The following is a 22,821-nucleotide window of genomic DNA, read 5'->3' as shown; positions in this document are numbered from 1 at the left end:
CTATTCTCTAATAGATCCAGGAGAGAAGCCCTGTGGTTGCCCCAATTATGCACATGGGGAAATTGAGGTACCCACAAATTCAGGGGCCCACCCAAGGGGAAGGGGCTGGTCTGAGTCTGAATGAAGTCGTGGTGCTCCACACACAACATAGTCCTGAGCACCTGGAGGGGAGCAAAGAAGCCCTGGGATGAAGCAGGCCCTTTGCCAAGTGACTCTGCCCTCCTCACCCCTAGTTTCCCCCAGCCCACACCCCAGTTCCTCAAAGGACAAAGGCAGCCGAGGGAGTCTAAGGCATGACCCCAGTTTCCCACCCCCTAGTTCAGCCACATCTGGGGTAGCCTCAGACCCACTGTTGCTCCACCCACCTGTGGGGTTACCTGGCACCCGAATCTGATGCCAAACTTTTCAGGCAGGCAGGAGGAGGGGGCTTATCTCCACCTGCGGGGCTTGTCTCCCGCCCCCACCCTGCCGCGGGCAGCCTTGATTAATGGGCTGGGGCTATCTTATCTCGCAGCTGCAGCAGTTAGGGATTAATGAGGGGGCACAGCCTGCCCCCGGAGTGCTCGGCAGGAGGGTGAGGAGCTGAAGCAACCAAGGGTCTCCTCCAGCTGCCTCCTTGGTCCCCTGGCCACATGCTTCCTGCGCCATGGCCATGCGGAAGACAGGGGCAGTGATGGGCAGTCAGTAAGCCAAGCCTAGCTGCTAGCTCTTAGTTGGGTACCAACTTCGGGTTGATTGGCCCCACTTTACTAGACAAAGTCTTCATCATTGGATAGCCCTGGTGAGAGTCCCCACCCCTCTAGGCGCTCTGCGCCCATCTGTTTTTTGGAATTGGAATTGGGCCCATGGGCATGACATAATTTTGAGTGACTTCAGAGGAAGTGGAGGCGTCTGCCCAGGACAAAGAAAAGCCCTTATCCTGAGGTCTCATTTGCTCACCTATAGCAGAATCACCCAGCACACAGGGGTAATGGGGCAGAGAAGCTTCAAAGGGAATAGTCCTTGCCACACTGGGGTGCAGGCTTTGAAACCCCAGATCAGGTCAGCACTCCTGAGCAAGTGGCTATGCTGATATATGCTGCTGCATGCAGAACCCCAAATCTGGCCCAGCTCTGGCATAGAGGGGACTCGCCAGGCCAGTCTGAGGAAGAGGCAGATGCTTCTGAAGAGACTGGGCTGCGGTCTTCCCAGTCTCCAGGGTCTTTCGTGGCCCTCTTGTTGCTTTCCCTGATTCTATGCACTTTCAGTTTGGAACCCCTGGGGACAGATGGACACCAATATCCCAAATGTGGAGGGCCAGTGTGTCTGAGCTGTATCCACCAATGGAAGGAAGGGAGCCAGATCCGTACCCCAGGCTCAGAATAACTTCCCCACAAAATAATGGATGAGTGAGACGACAGGGGAATGAGGAGGTAAGAGACCAGAGAAACAGAGAAGGAATGAAAGAAAGCAAGGCTGGAAAACTGACTGAATGAAGGGACAGACAAGAAGGGATGGAGAGAGAAGGATGTCAGAGTCTCCCAGCCCTACACTCCAACTCTCTGAAAGGGCTTGGCCGTTAGAAACCCAGCAGGGAACTTCACTTCCAGGAGGTCACACACATGGACTCTGGAGCCCCAGGATGTCCATCTTTCCTCCCCCACTCCAAAGACATTCCGAGGAGCCCAGCCCCTTCCCAAAGGGCAAAGAGCAGCAGCTCAGGAAGGCTCTCCGCTATCAGCCCTTTTATCCCAGCCCTGTTTACCCTGTGTCTGCAATTAACAGAGTCCCCAGCCCAAATCAATTAATAGTGGGGGCCCTGGGAGCCCCAGGAGCCTGACTGCCCAGGTGATTCACTGATAAACGATGAGAAATTGATGGCAGCGACTCCCTAATCCTATTTTGAGTTCCCATCATCTCCCACTCTTGAAAAGGCACCCAGGTCACAGGCAGGCCTCAGCTCAGGAAGATGGAGGCTGGGAAACCCCCCCCCCCCCAAAGTCTCAAGGCTATTCCAGGACCTGGAGACACCTAGGCAACTCCCTGAATACGATCAAAAGACTATGTTAGGTCTAGTCAACCCAGCTTCAATCACCTCTAGCACTGACCCCTGAGCACAGTCAGGAGTTAGCGCTGGCCACAGCTAATGGTATCCCCAAAAATCATTAATCAATTAATTAATTAAATGGTTTCTTTCTTTTCTTTTCTTTTTTTTTTTTTTTTTGGTTTTTTGGGTTACACCCATTTGATGCTAAGGGGTTACTCCTGGCTAAGCGCTCAGAAATTGCCCCTGGCTTGGGGGGACCATATGGGACGTCGGGGGATCGAACCATGGTCCTTCCTTTGCTTGTGCCTGCAAAGCAGACACCTTACCTCTAGCGCCACCTCGCCGGCCCCTTAAATGGTTTCTATAGGACCAGAGAGATAGTGCAATAGGCCAGAGATCATGCTTGACATATAGGAGATCCAGGTTCAACCCCAGCGCTTCATGATCCCCTGAGAACTGCCAGGCATGACCCTCAAGCATAGCCAGGAGTAGTAATCTCACCAGGTACGACTCAACAAAAACGTGTGTTCTGTGCAATGTGGATTTCACCTCCTAAAACTATTTTAAAAACGGGGGTAGGGGGGACGGAGAGATAGCATGGAGAGATTGCATTTGCCTTGCATGCAGAAGGACAGTGGTTTGATTCCCAGCATCCCATATGGTCCCCCTGAGCCTGCCAGGAGCGATTTCCGAGCGTAGAGCCAGGAGTAACCCTTGAGCACTGCCGGGTGTGACCCCCCAAAAAAACTGGGAAAGGGCTTGGTCTGAGTTCAGCTGTCCAGGACCTGCTTTGCATGAGTGAGGCCCCAAGTATGATCCTTGGCACCACCCAAGTGCTGAGTGTGATTCCAGTCATTGCCACTCCACCCTCCACAGCACCTGTGTGCGACCCCAGACATTACAAGAGCAGACTCAGAAAGGGAAGGGGGAAATTCTTATTTTGAAGATTAATAGTTGCGAGCCAGAGATAGTATAAATGGGGCAGCAGACCTTACAGAGTCAACTTCAGTTCAATCCCCATCATCACATATGGTCCCCCCACATCAGACAAGAGAAATCCCTGAGCTCAGAGACAGGTGTGGCCCCAAAACAAAAACAAACCAGAGCTATAAAAACCTTCCATTTCTTCGTTGCCCTCACCAGCTTTCCTATGTGGCTAAAACCATGACAAGCATAGGCATTTCTCTCCACACCCTGACAAGGAGGTAATCAGTCCCCCAAGGACAAAGAGCAGACCCTCCTTCCCCACCCTCTCCCCTGAGGTGCATTATTGTTTACTTTAAGAGATGGGGCATCTGGCTGGAGGGGCACACAGAAGTGTCAGGCCAGAACCATCTCAGGAAGTCCCAGTGTGGTTGCATTCTGCCATCCTCAGCTACTCGAGAGCCAGGAAGGTAGAACCAAGCCCTGCCAGCCCACCAGTGGCCCTGCCGCCCCTCCACCACTCAGTTCCTATCAGATGTGCTTTTCCCTGAAGGGGCCCTGGCACCCGTTAAAAGCAGGAAAGGGTGTGAAAGTGTGTGGTCTGGAGGGATGTGCAGTTCCTGTTTGCAAAATCTGTGGGAAGAGGACACGGTGCCAAGTGATTTGGAATTTCGACAGAAATTCCAGGAAGCCAGAGGCAAGGCAGGCGAGTCGGGGGGGAAGAATGTGCCTTGCCCTGACCCCGTGAGGTCTGGCCACACCATTAGGTCAGGAGGGCAAAGACCTCTTTGTCTCCAGGGAATTCTGAGCTATCTTCAGAGTCCTCCCTGTGGGTCCAGGGGTTGGCAGGAGGCTGGGGGGAGAGCATGTGTCATGCTACAGAGGCCCCAACATTCTCCTGACCCTGATGCCAAGGGGACCCACAGGTTCTGAGAGTCAGAGCTCAGCAGCTCCCGCCCTTACTCCTATCCTGAACCTCAATTGCCATAGCAATGATGCGTGTGGGGTGTCTGCCATCCCCATTACAGGCAAGATCTTCCCTTTAAAGGAGATTCCCAAATAGAAAGTGCTGCCCTAGTGGGACCCCTCCTAGTCAGATTAATAGCACCTGCTCCCTGCAGATCCAGCTGCAACCTGCCCCCCAGCTCCCCATCAATGCCAACTTCTCACTGTGACCCGAAAGGATGAGCATCTCAACCCTGACAGAGGATGCAGCTCAGTCATAGAGCACTTGCTTTGCATGTGAGGTCCTAGGTTGGATCCCTGGCACTACACTAATTAAAACAATCGTGCTAATCCTCTAGATAGTGCACAATTCTCAGCATAGTGGTGGGGTTTAAGTGAGACAATCGAGTACTAATTACTTGCCAGTGACATTTGCTAGAAGTGCTTCCCCGGCGTCTGGGGAAGGTCAGATGGACTGGAACTAACTCAGAACAGTCCCAGACAGAGGGCAACAGGCAGGTGGAGTTCCAGCCAGAAAGAGCCAGGAACTCAAGAGCCTTGCAGACAGTCTATAGCTGGCAGCAGGGCAAACCAAAGACAGGATCAAGAAAGGCCTATCCTGGCTGCATTTCTCGACTACCATAGGCCACGGGGGACTGACAGTGAATGCTGGGCTCTGCCAGTGACCCAGCTCTCTGCTGGCCTGTCCAAGAACCCCGACTCCCACTGCAGAATTGAGGACCCTGTGCCAATCTTGCAGGGAACGGGCCCTGAGATGGGTTCACTCAGCCAAGCTTGTGTAGGGAGGCCCCAAAAGCCAAGGACAAACTCGCAGTCAGTGAAAATGAGCCCCCAAACCACAGTCGTGCATATTCTCTCCAAAACTGAAACACAAAACCACAGGGTGCATGGAAGGGTGAGGAGTAACCAGCACCGGCAGAGACTGAATAGTGGGACCGAATCAACAACCCCCAACCCCTGAAAACAACAGACTCAGCATTCAGGGACCCTGCACTGAGGCCCTGGCCATCAGCCAGAGAAGAGAGTTCACTATGGACGGGACAGTGGGGTATGGGAATGAACACTCAGAGTGACCCCACCCTGCCCTAGCCCACCCCACACACACACACCTCTGTCTGCTGAGTACCCACATCATTGGAAAACAATTATGTCATCTGCCTTGGCAAGCCACCCCCTTCCACCTCCCCCCAAAAAGCAAGGGTTGGCAATGCTTGTCTCAGGGACTCTCCCAGCCTTGAGGACAGACCAAGAGCCCCACTGGACTGCAGGGCCCCAGCTGCGTTCTGACACTCACTTGCTCGCTCTGCACAGAGAAATCAGGCTGGCAGGATTAAAAAAAAAAAAAAAAAAAAAACCACCCTATCAGGGCCAAGTGGCAAGTAGGACATACAGAAGTGTCTCTGACATACCTAACCAGGGCCCAGGTCTCCCAGAAGTAAATAGATGTTTGGAGGGCGAGTGGGGGTCCCTTTGCAATAGGAATATACACTTTCCCTTCCTGAACCCCGATGGCATAACCAATACCATGTTGCTCACAGGGGCTGGAGCACAGAAAGGCAGCGGTAGGACAGGACATAGGGCCAGTTGGGAACCCCCAGGGCAAATGCCCAGCAGTTCCCAGACTGGCTCAGCCTGGGTCCTGTGGAAGACAATTGCTCCATTGGCTGGGTGGGGAGAGATCACTGTGGGGGCCCTGCCAGGCTCCACCCCACCCAGTTCCTTAATGAGGCCATTGTTCACCCAGGATTCCCCAACAGCTGCCCCCACCCCTTCAACAGTCACCCTGGATTCCCCTCTACAGGCCTGCCCTGGAGACCTCCTGCGGCGTACTCACTTCCTCCCTGTCCCCCCAACACAAAGACCCCTGAGGTCTCTCTGACCTCCCCATTCCCTGGCTGAGCTGTATTTGCCCCCTCCTCTTCCCCCTCCACTCCCCCTCCTGTCCTTCTGTTTTTAAAATTAATCAGAGATGCATGGGCTGCCAATCGGCTTCTGTTTGGCTTGAAAGGCGGTTTGTCCCTAGAGCATGTAATTCCAGCCCCACGCAAAGAGATCTGCTGTTTTATTTACAGGCAAACGAACCATCGTATGTTGATTTGGGGAAACGTGGAGAATAGTTTATGAACTGTTGGCAATGCTTTCACAGACCCTGGGTGGTCGGAAACCACCAGAATAGAAGACACGTTTCCAGGGAAACATTTTAGGAACTCGGGTTCTGACAGTCCCTATCACTGTGAGGCATGGAGTGAGAGTGGTGCTGTGTTCTGCCTGCCTCCTGGAGGGACACAAAATACTCTGAGCACTTACACCACCTCTGGGTAGAGATAGGACAGGGCACAGGGGTTAAGATTCTTACTTTGAATGCGACCGACCCTGACCCTGGTTCAATCCCCAAAACTACATACAGTCCCACCAACCACACCAGAAGTGATCTCTGAATACAGAGCTAAGCATAAGCCCTGAACACTGCTGGGTATGTGTTATTGTCTGAGAGACAGAGAGACAGAGATAGAGATGGAGAAAGCGCATACAGGAATTTCTTGTTCCGTCTTCAAACACATCTGCAAAAAAAAAAAAAAAAAAAAGTCCATTTGGCAAATAAGAAAACTGAGGCCTGGGAAATGCGTTTTCTCCAAGTTTTCACTGCCTACAAGCTTTTGCAGTACAAGGTAAAAGCCTAGAGAGGCCATCAGATGCATGGTTGGAACCTTATATTAATGCACATAGCCAGGAGTTTCCCCCAATCCCTACCAACATCGCTGATTTTAACCTCTAAAAATCAAAGAACTTGATGCTGAGCATCACTAGGCTGGGCTGGGATCTGGGGCTAAAAGGTAAAGCTCTCCGATTTAGTTTGGAACGGAGAGAAAAGCAAGAGCTAGAGGCAGCCGGGAGCGGGGGCCAGACCAGTGATCAGGAACGGTGAGCACAGAACAGGTTTGGCTGCAAGGCAGCCATCTGCCAAAGGGTGGTGGTGCAAAATCAGAGAAGATGGGTGGTGTGGTTGGAAGTGTCCTGAAGCACATTCTAGTCTTATAGAGGGAAACAACACGGGTGGGAAGCTATGGAGCCACAAAATAGCCAGGGGTTCCTGCAAGCGTTCAGTGCCCTTCTACTACACATACAACTAAGTGTGCAGCAGCTGCTGTGAAGACAGTGAGTGGTGAGTGGCAGGTGCATTCAGGTTGCCAAAGACACCTTTCAAGAGCCTCCAAAACAATAACAAGTCTCTCTGCTCTCACCAAGCTCTAGAGAAAGAATGCTTCTAGAGAAAGAAGGCAAGGTAATCCTCCCCTTCTCATATCACAGAAAAGGAAACCAAGACTTAGGCTGTGGAAAGACTTACTTTGATGTTGAAAATGTGGGCCCAGAGAGATAGCACAGTGGCGTTTGCCTTGCAAGCAGCCAATCCAGGACCAAAGGTGGTTGGTTCGAATCCCAGGTGTCCCATATGGTCCCCCGTGCCTGCCGGGAGCTATTTCTGAGCAGACAGCCAGGAGTAACCTCTGAGCACCGCCGGGTGTGGCCCAAAAACCAAAAACCAAAAAGCCAGAAAAAAAAAAAGAAAAGAAAATGTACGTGTGGGGCCGAAGCACAGTATAGTGGGGAGAGCACTTGCCTTGCAAGTGGCTGGCCTGCTATCCAGAGCCAGGAGTAAATCAGATGTGGCCCCAAGAATCCCCAAAACTCTCCAAAGAAAAAGGAAAATGCAGAACTGAGGTCATTTGAACCCAAGCTAGGAGCACTCACCACGGCAACATTTTGCATCTCCCGGGAAGGTGGACAGAAGTCCTAGTGCCCATAACACTGGCCCAGGACCACAACATGCCAGGCACTCTTCCTAGTGCCTGTCTCAGAAAGTCTTCTTGGTCTCCTGGTCAATGAGGGCTCTTAACCCCACTTTACAGATGAATATTTAGTTGAGGTTCAAAACACAACAGACATAAGTCATAACATACCACTGGGAACGGGTCAGAATCTGCCTTTGGTCCTATGCAAAGCCCAGATTCTTCCTGTGACACTGCCTCACTCTCTACCAGTTAGTATGTCCTTTAGTCTCTCTGCTTTACAGCAGGCTCTGGTCAATTGTAGTTGGAGAACTTACTACCCCAAGTCTAAGGTATTAGACAGAGAGCCAGGGAGATGGCTCCCAGGGCTGGATTCATGCTTGTCTGTAGGAAGCCCTGGCACCACCTGATCTTCTTAGCACCACTGGGGGTGGGGGTGACATTTGAGTTCCTGCACACTTATGGGTGTGATGTTCTCCAAAATTAGTCTTCTTGGGCATTGTGACTACTAATCTTTTGTAGGCCTTTGGGAGGAAGGGGCACGAGGGAACCATTCCCATTGGTGCTCTGGGCTTAATCCTGACTCTGCACTCAGGAATCACTTCTGAATGGGCTTGGGGGACCATATGTGATGCCAAGGATTAAACCCAGGTTGGTGCAAGACAAGTGTCCTACCCACTGTGATATCACTCCAGCCTATGACTATCTTGGATACCACCAAAAAAATCCAGATAGTTGCTTAGATGTTGGTAATTATATCAAATCTAAAACCATATAAACTTTTATTATTACTTCCTTAAGTTTCACTAGTCTATAGCTAAAAAAATAATACAGGGGTAATAAGGTACATGCCTTGCATGAAGCCACCGTGAGTCAACCCCAGCAACATCCAGTTCACCAAGTTGAATGTAGCCCTGGGACTTCCCAACACTGGGAGTCTGAGCAGAGCTGTATCCTCAGATCCTCAGACTGAACCACTAGCCCAGCTGGCCAAGAACCTTGAAAGGGGCTCCCGAGCCTCCTGAGTACCACTTGAGAGCCTCTGACCACCCCACAAAAATAAAATCCATTAATCTGTTTTGTACTTTAAGTGGATCCTCAAATTTTGTAACGTTGTGCCTTGTGGACCCTTTGGAAGAAATTTGGGGAAACTGAGAAACTAAAATAGGCAACAAAGAAGAAAACATAGAAGATTTGATAACAGAACAAAAAGACTGCCCAGGGGGGTCCATATCAGATTTTTCTCCCAACAGACCACCTGTGAAGGGCCCAGGGTACCTCCCACTTCCTCCTCAAGAGAAAGAGGTGCCAGAGGTGCAAGATTTAGCATATGCAAACATAAACATTATTATAAAATACTAATTGCTTTTACAAGAAGTTGGGCCAAGGAGATAATACAGGTGTGAAGGCATTTGCTAGCCTTGCACTGTTGACCTCGGTGCAAATCCCCAGTGTCACTACTGGTTCCCCAGAGCACCATCAGGGGGTCACACATGAGCATAGAGCCAGCTATAACTGCAGTGGTTCAAAAATGAAGCACCTCTGAAGGCACCTCTTTTCTTGGATCTCAGAAATAAGGGACCGAATTAGGAGACTCCCAGGGCACTGCCCCCACCTGGCTCACCTTGTTCCCATCTAGGGATAAAGGCTGCCCACCTCCCTGTGCCATGAGCTTCCCCAGCCTGCCTCTCACCCTTTGGAGCCTTATAGCTCAGGGCCAAGGCTCTGGGCTCTCAAGCCACCCCTGCAGTCCTTATGTAACCTGCAGCAGGAATATGTAGCATTCTGTCCCACCAGTGCTGGGGATGCCAAGAACAGTGGCCTGGCCTGCTGCCCGAAGCTAACACTGTGCACAAGCACCTGGCCTGGTGCACAATGAACCAGTCCTGCCCACAGACACACCTCCCCTCCATGTGCAGGAGCCCTGCCAACCCCAAGGGCCAAGGTATAAAAGGAGTGTTCAGAAGCCCCTAGAATTTGACCCTAAAACCACACACCCATTTTAGATCTGACATTCCTGGGTGTAGATTATCTCTGGCTTGGGTCTTTGGGGTGGGGCACTTTATTAGCCTCTCCCAGGGCCTACAGGGGAGAAGGGGAAAGAGTCAGAAAAGCAAGTAACCTGCTCAGGGTCATTCTGCTTACCTTACAGGTAAGCTTCAGGGAACTCTCCTCTACCTCCTTGTGGCTGGTGCAGGGAGTGGATGGTGGAGGGCAGAGACGCAAAAGGAAAGATTCGCTCTATCCAGACCCAACCAGGGCTTCTCAGACACACAGACATCAGGATCCAGACCCACTGCATCAGCTGGACTCTCCTCTACATCTCTATCCTGCCTTGTGACTTTCCTCCCACCCCATCAGCTGGCGCAGAGCCTCTGTCAGATACACTTTGTGTGTGGGGGGAGGGGAACCTCACCTCTCACCTTTCACATTCTAGGGGCCACATGGTGTCTGCTGAAAATGAGAACTAGTCCCTCCCTACCTCTGCCCTCCACCTCAAGAACAGGAGCTTGGAGACATACAGGACAGGGGCAGAGCAGCCCAGCTGAGCCCTGACAGTGAACCCCAAGCTCGAAAGAGACACAACTGCAGGGCATCTTGCCCATACAGTGCTGGAAGGTGACATCTCCACTAGAATCTCAAAAGGGACCACCCCCCCCTTTCTGCCTCCATCCTAAAGCTTCTCTTCCACAGGAAAGACACGGCCAGTCCTCAGTAGGAGAAAATGACCCCTCCAACACAGGACCCTGACAGTGGGCTCCTGTCTAAACTTCCCTGAGCACCAACCCTAACCCCTTCCTCTATTGGCTCCACTCCTCAGTGACCTGAGGGCAGAGTCGGTCATCCTGGCTTTGGGAACTCAACACCAAGACCCCATTCAGACTCTAGCCTCTCTGATGTGGCCCGGGGTCCCTTACTTCATCTCTCTGCCCACTGCCCCAAACACACACAATAGCCATTAAACCTGCCCAGTCTGATGAGACTGGGGAGGTTAGTACAGTGGGTAGGGAGCTTGCCTTGCATGAGCCTGATCTAGGTTCAATCCCTGGCACCCCTCAAGCTCATCAGGAATCATCCCTGAGCTCAGAGCCAGGACTAAGCCCAGTCAGGTGTGGCCCAAAATGAAAATTAACAGGACTGGGCTGGAGCTGGGGGAGTGGGGGGGGGGGCTTATGGGCGACAGCAATGGCCTACAGAATCAGAACCCAGACCTATTGCATGTTCCTGGACTCTGGAACCAGGGTGTATGGGCTCAAGTTCTGGCACTTGTCTTCAAATTCTGAAGACAGTTCAAAGGGTTTTGCTCCTGGCACACCACGAGTACGTAGCCCCTGAGCACCACCGGGTGTGGCCCCAAACCCAAAACAAACAAGAGTCGAGTCCTGGCACCAATCCTATTATTCAGCCTCTGTCTCAGTGCCTCGCCAGCGCCCAACGTTCTTGTAAGATTGTAAAGACAGGGCATGGCGCGTTGGAAACCGGGTCTCTAGGTCAGTGCGGTGCCGGCCTTGGAGGTGTGGAGCTGGAAGATCTTCTTCCCCTCTAGGTTGGGATGTCCCCGGGGATAGATCCCTGGGATATTCCATGCAGCATGGAGCCTGGGCCGGAGCACCCGCAGGAGCTAGAGCACCGAGAAGTGACATTGCCCGCAGGCCTGGCAGGGAAGTTTGGGCATCTGGGTCTAGTCGCGGGAGCCTCCTGCCTGGGGGTCCTGCTGATGGGGAGCCCCGCAGGGAGACTGGAGGTGTCGGGAAGAGAAAACAGAGCGTCGGGGGTGTCCGAGATAAGGCCGGGGAGGTGAGCGAGAGAAGGACCAGGAGACTGCGGTGTGGGAGGGCGATAAGGATGGAGAAGGTGCGGCGGAGGGTGCTGAGCCGGGGAGTCGAGTGCGCTTTGGAGAGAGAGAGAGAGAGGCGGCGCGCGGAGTGGCAGGAGGGGCCGGAGGGGCTCCACCCTGCTGGCGCCCGGGGTGGCGGCGGAGATTGGCTGGGGCGCGCGGAGGAGCCCCCCAGGTGGGAGGTGCCAGGCCCCCACGGTGAGCCCGCGAGGCGAGGCGCGCCCGGCCGCCCGGACTCGGGCTTCGGAACGGCGGCTGCACGTCGGGGCGTCGCAGCCATGCGGGGGGCGGCTGCGCCGGCGCTGCTGCAGCTGTTGCTGCAGCTGCTGCTGCTGCTTTTCCGGGCGCACGGGCAGGACTACGACTACTACGGCTGGCAGGCAGAACCGCTGCACGGCCGCGCCTACTCCAAGCCGCCGCAGTGCCTCGACATCCCCGCCGACCTGCCGCTGTGCCACACGGTGGGCTATAAGCGCATGCGGCTGCCCAACCTGCTGGAGCACGAGAGCCTGGCCGAGGTGAAGCAGCAGGCCAGCAGCTGGCTGCCGCTGCTGGCCAAGCGCTGCCACTCGGACACGCAGGTCTTCCTCTGCTCGCTCTTCGCGCCCGTCTGCCTGGACCGGCCCATCTACCCGTGCCGCTCGCTCTGCGAGGCCGTGCGCGCCGGCTGCGCGCCGCTCATGGAGGCCTATGGCTTCCCCTGGCCCGAGATGCTGCACTGCCACAAGTTCCCCCTGGACAACGACCTCTGCATCGCCGTGCAGTTCGGACACCTGCCCGCCACCGCGCCTCCAGGTAGCGCGCGCGCTCTCGTGGGACGGGGCGGTGGTGGTGGGGATCTTGGAGATGGGCCCGCAGATGGGTGGCCCCCCACATCCCACCCTGAGCCTGAATCCCCCAGTCCCTCCCTCACCCCACCCCCCAGGTGCCAGGCTCCTCTGCGCTCACACACGCGCCCTGATTTGGTTCTTCGTCTCCCAAGGGATTGTCCTGACCCTTCTGGACCTTCTCACCGGTTCTATCCCTGAATCCCATCCCCAACAGGCTCTTGCAAGGACCCAATGAAGCCACCGGATTCTGCGTGGGGGTTGGAGGGGACTACATCGTCCCATCCTAAGGCACCCCGGCAAAAGATTTATCTATCGCCTCTCAGCCCAAGAATGAGGGAGGCACCCCCCTCCACTGCCTCCACACAGACCGGGACCCTGGCCCAGGACAGGCCTCTCCTGCCCTGTGAGGGACGGGGGGAGCGACGGAAATTAATAAGGGATCCCTTATTGCACTCGAAGCCTCCTGAGTGTGGTTTCCATCTTCCTCCATTTTCTGTACCTGAGCTGCCCAGCCATTCCCTAAGCTGAGAGGGCATCTGGGTGGGTGAGGGGAAGTGCAGGAACCAGCAAGCACCCCAACAGGAAACCCTCAGGAGTAGCTTGATTTCTCTGGCCTCGGTTTCCCTATGTGTAGAAATGGTCCCAGATTCCGGAATCCTGGAGACTTAAGCACCACCCCCAACCCCAGTCCACACACCCATGAACCCTAGTTCCAGTCGTGGATTCAGTGGGTGAGCTCCAGCAACAGACTGACTCTAAGAATCTTCGAGGGTTTAGCAGCACCCCCTTTCCCTTCTGCTACATAAAAGCCCCAGAGCAGCCCAACTCCCTTACCCCTGCGGTCCACACCTTACGCACATCACACACAGTCAGACACACACATCCTCGCACATACACACGTCTTCATACCTATCCACACATACCAACATACACCCTCACTTACACATTTACACTCACATCTCCACATATGCATGTTCACACAGTCACACCCTCACAAACACCATAACCTCACATGCGCATATGCCCATTCACTCACACTCATGCTCAAACACGTCTCACATGTGTACATGTGCATTTACATTTGCACGCACATTTAAACACACTCACATCTTCACACATGTACTTGCATATTCACACACCTGCCCAGCCCCCTCCAGGAATCTATTTGGTGGGATCCTATCACTAATTCGAGTTGAGAAGGGAAACACTGTCCTCTCTGCTCTAGCTGGGGTGGGGAGAGAGGGGATGCATACCTCAGTCCCCAAGTCCCCAGCAGGTGCTTTGATGGATTCTGGAATCCTGACATTCACACCCTGGATTAGAGGAGTTTGCACCCCCCGCCTCCCTTCTCAGAGCCCCCACACCTGGACAGAGACTTGGGAAGCAGAGTTTCAGTGCCTTGTGGTGGCCTAAAGAAGAGTTTATGCAACTAGAAGATTAGTCAGAACTTTTCACTGAAAATTTCAGTTTCAGCTTTCCTTTTAAAAAAAATGAAAAGTTTGGGGCCAGAGTGATAGCACAGCAGTAAGGCATTTTGCCTTGCACGCAGCCGACCAGGAATGGACCTGGGTTTGATTCCTGGCATCCCATATGATCCCCCTGAGCCTGCCAGGAGCGATTTATGAGCACAGAGCCAGGAGTAATACCTGAGCGCAGCTGGGTGTGACCTAAAAACTAAAAAGAGGGGGGGGGGAGAGAGAGAGAGAGAGAGAGAGAGAGAGAGAGAGAGAGAGAGAGAGAGAGAACTTTGAAGTTGGAGCAACAGTAAGTACAGTGGGTAGGTTGTTTGCCTTGCAAGCAGCTGACTGGGCTCTTCACCAGGAGTGATCCCTGAGAGCAGAGCAAGGAATAAGTAAGCCCTGAGCACCACCAGGTGTGGACCAAAAACAAACAAAAAAATGAAAGTTCTGGCAATGCTAAACTACCCACTTTGGTGGAATGTGTTTCATTTTCCCAAAGCCCCTGTCCAGCCAGGCATCACACCATGTAGCCACCTGCCAGGCCCCACAAACACCCCCACAAGGAACGCTAGCCTGGAAGTCACAGATTCTGGCTCAGCTCGGGTCTTGCTGGCTCTGCAGGAGTGGGCACCACCCAGAGGCACCACCCTGGGCATCCGTTTCCTTTCTGTAGGAATAACAACACTCTGAGGTTGGGGAAGTTAGCCGAGAGTGTTTCCCAGTTGAACAGTAGGACCATGGCGCCTGTCCCTGGGGAACCCTGTATCTTGCCCAGACATGCAGTGTCCACCATTGTCATTGCTGCCACACTATTCCCCAGTGAGAGAGCAGAGATCCAGCCAGGGGGGTGGAGCTGGTCAGTGAAGAGTTGGCACCAGCAGCAGCACCTCAGCCTCCACCTGCCCCAAGCTCCCCAGCACCCATTTCTCTCTCTCCAGTGAGCCGGACCTGTGCCCAGTGTGAGATAGAGCACAGCGCCGATGGCCTCATGGAGCAGATGTGTTCCAGTGACTTTGGTGAGTATTTGCCAGCCCAGCCCTGCCGCTTCCCCATGCTACACACCAGGCATGTGCACCGTGACTCTCCCAGGGGGACGCATGGTGTGGGCATTCTGTATCCTTCAGACTGACCCTGGGCACCTCTTTTCATATCATACATCATTTCAGATTATATTGCCCCACAATCTCCCTTCTGGGCCTCAGAATCCAGTTCCGGCCTGGAGGCCACCCACAGAGGGGGCCCCAGTAGAACTGTCTCTTAGGGATGACAGGCTTATGGCCTGAGATGCACAGGACTGTAGGAGAGTTGGGCTCCAAGAGGATACTCCGGGCTTCTCTGACCATGGCGCCCATCTGGAGCCTCCCTGTTCTTGGGGCAGCAGAGCACAGCCTTGTCAGGACCAACCCCCGAAGGGTCTTCCACCCCCGTAGTAGGTCGCCAACTCAGCACCTTTTCCTACTCTTGGGCCCCCCTACAAAGAAAATGATTGCTATGAAATCCCTGTTTCAGCAGGTTTCCTGTCATTACTCTGTTTGAGCTAGAAGAGGGAGAGGCAGAAGGGAGAAAAGCAAGAGAAGGAAGAGATTGTGTGAGTGATGTCCCTGAGCAGACCTGATACTGTCTGACAAAGGCCTGAAGGCAGGAGAAACTTGATCATATGCTTTTGTCCAGGCTCTTCTCTGGTCTTTTGGACCATAGACCCACCTCCACGCTCCCATCGCTCCAAACCTCCGCTCTTCACAATATTCCACACAGCATTGTAAAAGTACAGGAGAGGCTCCAGGGATCCTGTTGTTTGCAGCTTCCCCAGCCCAGGGACAAGTTTGGTCCAGGTGGAGATTTTCCCCTATGGAAATCAGAGTGCTGCAAGGAGCAGCCCAGGGCAGGCTCGCCACCACTGCTCTGGCCACACTCACATCAGATACACACACTCACAGACATACACTCACAAAGTTGCAAACACACAGGAATAGACCACAGGGCCAGAGAAATACAGATAGTACAGTGGGTAGTGCATGCATCCAGACAACCTGGGTTCAATCCCCGGTACCCCATAGGGCCCTCCAAGCAGCACCAGGAGTGATCCCTTAGCACACAGCCAAGAGTAAGCTGAGCACAGCTGGATGTAAACACCCCGCCCCATTTTTTAATGTATCAAAATGTCATGGGGCTAGAAATATAATACAGCAGGTAGGGCACTTGCCAACAGGTTTTAGCCCAACCCTGAAAGGAGTAATTCCTGAGAGCAAAGCCAGGTGTAACCTTTGAATATCACTAGATATGACCCAAAATCTAAAAAGGGGGGGGGGCAAAATACTATACACACACAATGTGCACACATACAAACACAAATAGGCACTCACATACCATCACATATGTTCACAAATACAGTTGCAAACAAAAGACACACACACACAGCCAGAACCCCTCTCAGAAGCTTAGGGACTTCTCTCCACCAATCCCCACCATCCAAATGATCAGAATTTCCCCCAGTATTTCCCCCTGCTGTGTACTCGAATGGGTGAAGAAGCTTGCATCTGGCATGGCTCAGGCCTCATTCCCATCCAGCCCCACAGTTGAGGTAGACCACCATCTCTGCAAAGCTCATTTCTTAGAGGATTTTGGAGTTTCATGACTTTCCAAATGTCCGAGTTTAAGCTCCTTTTGCAGCCCAGGGCTTGTGTTCAGGTTCCAGCAACCTAAGCAAACCTTCTGTCCTTCCGTCCTTTTGTCTACCACCCATCATCACACACACACAGTGATCAAAATGCGCATCAAGGAGATCAAGATAGAGAACGGAGACCGGAAGCTGATCGGATCCCAGAAAAAGAAGAAGCTGCTCAAGCCGGGCCCCCTGAAGCGGAAGGACACCAAGAGGATGGTGCTGTATATGAAAAGTGGGGCAAGCTGCCCCTGCCCGCAGCTGGACAGCCTGGCGGGCAGCTTTCTGGTCCTGGGCCGCAAGGTAGATGGGCAGCTGCTGCTCATGGCCATCTACCGCTGGGACAAGAAGAATAAGGAGATGAAGTTCGCAGTCAAGTTTATGTTCTCCTACCCCTGCTCCCTCTATTACCCTTTCTTCTATGGGGCCGCTGAGCCCCACTAGAGAATGCCCCTCCCACCCCCTGGTGGCCTGTAGGACCCCTTACCCTACAGCATCCCACCCCACCCCACCCCACACACAAGCCTTCCTTCCTGCTTCCATTGCCCCCAGGCTGATCCTGCCTACTGGATGGCAGCTTTATGTAGAGCTGTGAGGCCTGACTTCGAGGAAGGGCCCCACCAGGCTGTCCTGGATTGAGGGGGTCCAGATTCCCCGGGGGTTCTCTCTCATTTAGGGAGAAATGAGGGGCCACAGAAAGTAGCAAGGGAACGGGGACTTGGGGATCCTGAGGAGCAGTCTGAGAGTCAACCATGGTCTGGGCACAGCCATGGAGAGGTGGTCTCCTCCTGACTTCACCCCAAACCACCCTAGGACAGAGGTCCAGCCCCATCCCAGCAGGGACCAGCAGTCTCCTTCCTCGGCTGGCCTTGCTACTTCAGGCTGGAGGGAGGGCCACAGTCAGGGCATGGGGCTGGGTCTCTACATCTTTCTTATTTTTTAAGTTTTTTTATTAAATCAAAGAAAACAACCACTGTTTTGGAGCAGGTGATTTTTGGTCCCTAGTTTCCCAAGGTGGGTAGAGGGGGATCGGGGATTAGCTCTGTTCTGAACAGACCTGTCCACAGAATTCCATGGAATCAGCCTGAGAGCAAGGCCTGTGCTGCTGCTTCCTTGTTACTGTAGCTGGTACCATGATGACAACAGTACTCGTTTACCCGCTTGACTACAAAGTTAGTACAAACCCAGCCTCCTGCCTGCCAAGAGATGACCTCAGCCACTGGGTCATCTCTGCACCCCAAGGTCACAGATCAGATCATCCTACTCCCCACTTGCAGATGGCATGACCCTTCTGTCTTAAGGAAGGGCAGAGCAAGTTACCAGCCTGTCCCTGCGGCCTGTCGGTGTCTTTCTCACATGCTCCAAGAAGTCTCTGAAGACTGAGGCATAAGAAGCAGTCTGGGCCCGGAGAGATAGCACAGCGGCGTTTGCCTTGCAAGCAGCTGATCCAGGACCAAAGGTGGTTGGTTCGAATCCCAGTGTCCCATAGGATCCCCCGTGCCTGCCAGGAGCTATTTCTGAGCATACAGCCAGGAGTAACCCCTGAGCACCGCCGGGTGTGACCCAAAAACCAAAACCAAAAAAAAAAAAAAAAAAGAACCAGTCTGAAAAGTGACAAGCCTGAACCTCCTCCCCTCACCCAACTGCAGCTCTGGCCTCATCTGTAGACAATGAAAGCTCAGACCTGCAGTCACAGAAACTGTAGTCCTGTTGGTTTGGGGGAACCACACCCAGGGTGCTCAGGGGACCATGCTGGCGATTAATCCCCTGCTTACACGAATGGAATTCCAGCCTTTGAGTGATCTTCCCAGCCTTGGAATATGCATTTCAACACACAAGGCTTGAGTCTACTAAAGAACTTTTACAATCCTGAGCCCCATCTCAAGCAATTAACCCAGGTCTGGGAAAGCTCAGGTTCCATCCCTGCAGCTCACATCCCAGTGCTGCTGGTGTAGCCCCCAAACCAAAAGAGATTAAAAATAATAAGGAAATGAAATGGGCCTCTCTGGAGAAATCCACATTTCTAGCTTCTCCCCAGAGCCAATCCTGGGTGAGGCACACCTGAGAGGATGAGTGGGTCAGTAACATGTCACTTGGGTCCTGCAGGCACAAGAGAACCCACCTGTGGTGTCTGGGGTGAAACCTCCCTGGAGCTGGCAGGACAAAAGGGGAGGTCACAAGGCAATGACAGGCACCTGCTGAGGGCACAAAGCATGAGTCTGGGGACACTCCAGGAGCATGTCCTCCCAGCAAGGAGTTCCCACAGCTCTCAGAGGTACAGCCTGCCGCCAGCCACAGGAAAGGCCCAGTCCTGCCACAGCCGAGTGCATCCACAGAGACTGTGCCAGCAGCCCTCCTGGCTAAGCAGTCAGATGACCACACGCATCAGGGGCCCAGGCCATAGTGCCACCCCTGGGCCCAGCCCACCTGCCTCCCTGAATCTGCCCCTTGTCTCCGGCCTCCTGCTCCAACCAAATATTTACGGACACTTCTCTGTCTGCCCAGATGGGGGCTGTTTTTCCAGCCAACAGGCAGAACGTGGGCTGCTTTTGGCCGCAGCATAATAGCCAGCTCTGTCAGGTGCTGGCAGACAGGGAAAAAGACCCAGCACTCCTCCACGCACCAGAGGTTAGGCCCTGCCCAAACACAGACCTGTTCTTGACCAGCACCCATCAAACGTCCCACACACACCCTGATCACATCTGTGAAGGGTTGAGGGTCTTCCAGAGATCACCCATGCCCTGCCAGGCCTGGGCTCAGCCTTCCTCTCCTTCTGGTGGCAGGAGACAGGCAGCTGGGCACAGAGCCTATTGCTTGAACATGGAGTACAACATAGGCTGCTACATGAATACAGAGGAGCAGGGTCTTCTGCAGTGACCGTCTGCCCTACAAACAAGGAGGGTCAACTGCCCTCGTCCTTCTGTTATGGGATTCGGGGACAAGAAACCTGCCTCTGGCCCTTTTTGTTGTTGTCACAGTAGTAGGGGGTCAGTGTCTAACTAAGCAGTGCTTCGGAACTGTGCAGTGCTGGGAGTGGAACCCAGCCTGACCAGAATAGGGTACGTGCCTCTCAGCTGCACCAGGCCCCTGGCAAGACGTCATCAGGAAAGTCATTTCCTAAGACACCCTACCTGGTACATTTTCTCTTGACATTCAGAAGCCTGAGCAAGAAGCCTAATGCAAGAAGCCCAGGAAGGGTTTCAGCCTGCACAACATGGGGCCGCTCAGCCCCATCATCAGGTTTGGGTGAGAAGAGGCCAGAGCACCCCTTTATGAGTCCCAGCCCCAAGCCTGAGTGATAATGATAACACTGGGAGCACTTGTGTCAGAGAGCTTGATGAGCTGAGGGAAAACTGCATCCTGGAGTCCTTGAGCACTGCCACTGCCCGGAGAAACCCTGGACTGAGTCAGGAGTGGCCCCTGAGCACCACTGGGCTTCCTCCACCCCCGAAAAATAAGTGTATATTACAGGATCACAGGACAATTGAGTGTACAGTGGGAAAGTGGTAAAAAAGTACCTGGAAATGAGGCCAGTACTTCTATGCTCACTGCATGGAACTGGCGTTTTTATTAGCCAAAGCCCGTGCCTGACTTGGTGCCTATAAGCAGGTAAATCCCTAATTGATTCCTTGGCCAACTAAGATCACTGGCAGGAAGGCTAGAAGACAGACACCTTACTAGAAGTGCAAACTGACACTTTCAGCAACCTACATTTGAGGTTTGCTTCCAAAAACATACACCCTGCTGTTGTGTGAGGCAAAAGGAGGGGGAAGGCAGGCGATGCGAGTAATCAGTGAAGAGCAAACCCACACTGGGCAGTGGCACTATGCCCAGCACTCTGGCATCCTAACTTCAGACCCAACCAATGGTCCTTGGTTCTTTTAATGAAGCTGAGGTTCGGGCAGGTCAATTAACTTGTTGAAGGACACACAGCTTGTGTCCCCACATCCTTACCCACCACTGCACTGCTGTCTCAGGGGTGAGGCTCAGAACACCTGGAGTGAGCAGAGGGATTCCAGTCACCAGTTTCACAGGAGGATTTCTGGGAGAGCTGAGGCTCGTCAAGGAGCTACCCCTGCCCAGGGATACTCCAGCTCCCAGTACAGCTCATCAGCACACAGACTCTCAGCCCCACAAAAGCAGCTCACATCCCAGTTTAGCTGGCTAATGTCCTGGCCCGGGTTCACTCATTGGGATGCCCGACGTGGGGGGCAGTGGCACTGGAATTGTGGCAGAGACCCAGTGTCCTGGCCAGACAGCGGCTGGGCTGTGGCTGAGGAAAGCAGACAGCTGGGGGCCGCCGGAATCCTCAACCCCCGGTCAGTCAAGCCAGAGAATGGAATGTGCTGCTTGGGGGAGGACAGGGGTGCTGGGAGCTGGGGGGGGGGGGGGGACGCTGCTACCACAAGGCAGCCTCTGTTCCCCCAGGGGCTGAGTCCCCTTCATAGGCTGGGTGGGCAGGCACTTCTTTTGACTCCGAAGTGCCCAGAGCTTGGGGGGACCAGTGCAGGAAAGGGAAGGTGCAGATCAGGATCCTGGCTCAGCCCTGCTGCTTAGGGTGTCTATAAGCACCTGTGGCATGCATGATTCTCTCCAAATCCATGGTGCTCACACAATAAGACTTGTAGCCTTGGGTACCGCATCTTCCTGGACTTTGATAAAATAGTCTCAGGGATACCAGGAGGCTTAAATAAACAGGGTGGGAGGATGGGAGAGCACAATGTTGGAGGTACATGGACCCAGGCCCCACCCTGGCATCATGCAGCTCTCCAGCACTGCTAGGCATGACCCCAGTACCAGAGTCTGAGAAGTGTCCAGCCCCTGAACCCACTGGGCATGTCTCACTTAGAATGGCCCCAGACCCCCAAAAGTAAATGAAAAATAACAAATGAGACAATGTAGTCAGCAAGCTCCTGAGCATGGGACCTAAAAGCATGTGTTAAATTTCAGGAATACCGGGGCCGGGCGGTGGCGCTAAAGGTAAGGTGCCTGCCTTGCCTGCGCTAGCCTAGGACGGACCGTGGTTCGATCCCCCAGCGTCCCATATGGTCCCCCAAGCCAGGAGCAACTTCTGAGCACATAGCCAGGAGTAACCCCTGAGCGTTACCGGGTGTGGCCCAAAAACCAAAAACCAAAAAAAAAAAAAAATTTCAGGAATACCAACCGCAGGGTACACATGGGCACCAGGACAATCAGAGGAAACCCACATTCCAAAGACATGGTGTGGGAGCAGGAGAGCTTGCATTGCTCATCTCAGGGCACCATTGGGGACCCCCCTGTACTACCTATCTCGGGGGATCATCTTGGGGATCATTAGGGACTGCCACACACACTCATCTTGGAGCCACCCTCTCCCCAGCAGGCCACAGCTCTTCCAAAAATCATCCCCTTAAGATGGGACTTGTCTGTCCTGGCGTCTGCAGTGCTAACCCAGCCCAAGCTGACTGAGCTGAGCCTTGGAGCATGTCACAATAAGGAGGTGCTAGTGGCCAATAACTCCAAACCATAGGTGCCAAACCCAGCTCAAGCCCAGGTGCCAACCTGCCTGCAGGCACAGTCCCGCACCTCGAATGCAAACTCTACACGGAGGAGTGAGAGGGAATGACAGAGCAAAAACCGGATGATATCAGCACTGAGTCTTTATTGACAATTTTCCGCACTCCAACAACCTCCATCAATGGCTGAAGCACAGGCATGTCCTGCTCAGGAGGTGTGCAGGCCTGCCTGGCACCCAGCACAGCCCTCAGCAGAAACATTAAGGTGAGTGTCATGTCTCTAGCATCTCAGGTCACTGCTCACAGCGTGGAAATGTCACTGCCCTCTGGGCTCCAGGCCCAGGTAACACACACCTCCAGGACAGCAGCCCCCCTCTGCCTCGACCCCCACTCCAGTGCTGCAGGCCTCCAGAAACCTTGTAATAAATAAATAAATACTGGGGGAACAGGGCAGCACCAGGGGGCCAGGATGCCTGAGCCTGCTCATGGCATAGGGGGAGACACAGAGCCAAGTCCAGTGTGGAGGAACCAGGGGACCTCATCCACACGGAGGCCATCCTGCAGGGGCAGTGCAGGGCCTCCATTCGGCTGTAAGACTCACTTCCAAGAGCACCAGTTCTGTGCCCACATATTCACACTGGGGCCTGGGTAGGGGAACACGAGTGATTGCTGCCCAGCAAGAATGGGTGCAGAGGTCACAGGGCAGCATAGACTCAGCCTGCACAGGGGCAGCCACGGCCCTGGGCAGACTGAACACCCAGCTTTACTCTCCACAGGGGAACCTGGGTACTGCATCACCAGCTCTAGAAGCATTTTTGGTCCTAGCACCCTA

The 22,821-nt window shown here is 53.7% G+C and overlaps 2 protein-coding genes across 2 annotated transcripts in view; both read left to right on the top strand.

Annotated features, from left to right (window-relative positions):
- The window catches only part of CRTAC1 (cartilage acidic protein 1), a 541,606-nt gene that overhangs the window by 237,021 nt on the left and 281,764 nt on the right, over positions 1-22,821 (top strand). The window lies entirely within an intron of this gene.
- On the top strand, positions 11,551-16,938 carry SFRP5 (secreted frizzled related protein 5). Its single transcript, XM_049790407.1, has 3 exons — positions 11,551-12,337; positions 14,771-14,848; positions 16,592-16,938. Exons 1-3 carry the CDS (start codon positions 11,551-11,553, stop codon positions 16,936-16,938), a joined length of 1,212 nt encoding a protein of 403 aa, XP_049646364.1.

This window comes from Suncus etruscus, chromosome 17 (genome assembly GCF_024139225.1).
Source record: "Suncus etruscus isolate mSunEtr1 chromosome 17, mSunEtr1.pri.cur, whole genome shotgun sequence".
NCBI lineage: Eukaryota > Metazoa > Chordata > Mammalia > Eulipotyphla > Soricidae > Suncus > Suncus etruscus.
The sequence above is the reverse complement of the archived record's forward strand: the minus strand, read 5'-3'. Positions and strand labels throughout refer to the sequence as shown.

What these genes read in the sequence shown, in the direction of transcription:
- SFRP5 (XM_049790407.1), top strand. Translation starts at nt 11,551, where the DNA reads ATGGAGAAGGTGCGGCGGAGGGTGCTGAGCCGGGGAGTCGAGTGCGCT. An exon ending in GCCCGCCACCGCGCCTCCAG is followed by an intron (nt 12,338 to 14,770) that starts GTAGCGCGCGCG and finishes CTCTCTCTCCAG; the next exon opens with TGAGCCGGACCTGTGCCCAG. An exon ending in GATGTGTTCCAGTGACTTTG is followed by an intron (nt 14,849 to 16,591) that starts GTGAGTATTTGC and finishes ACACACACACAG; the next exon opens with TGATCAAAATGCGCATCAAG.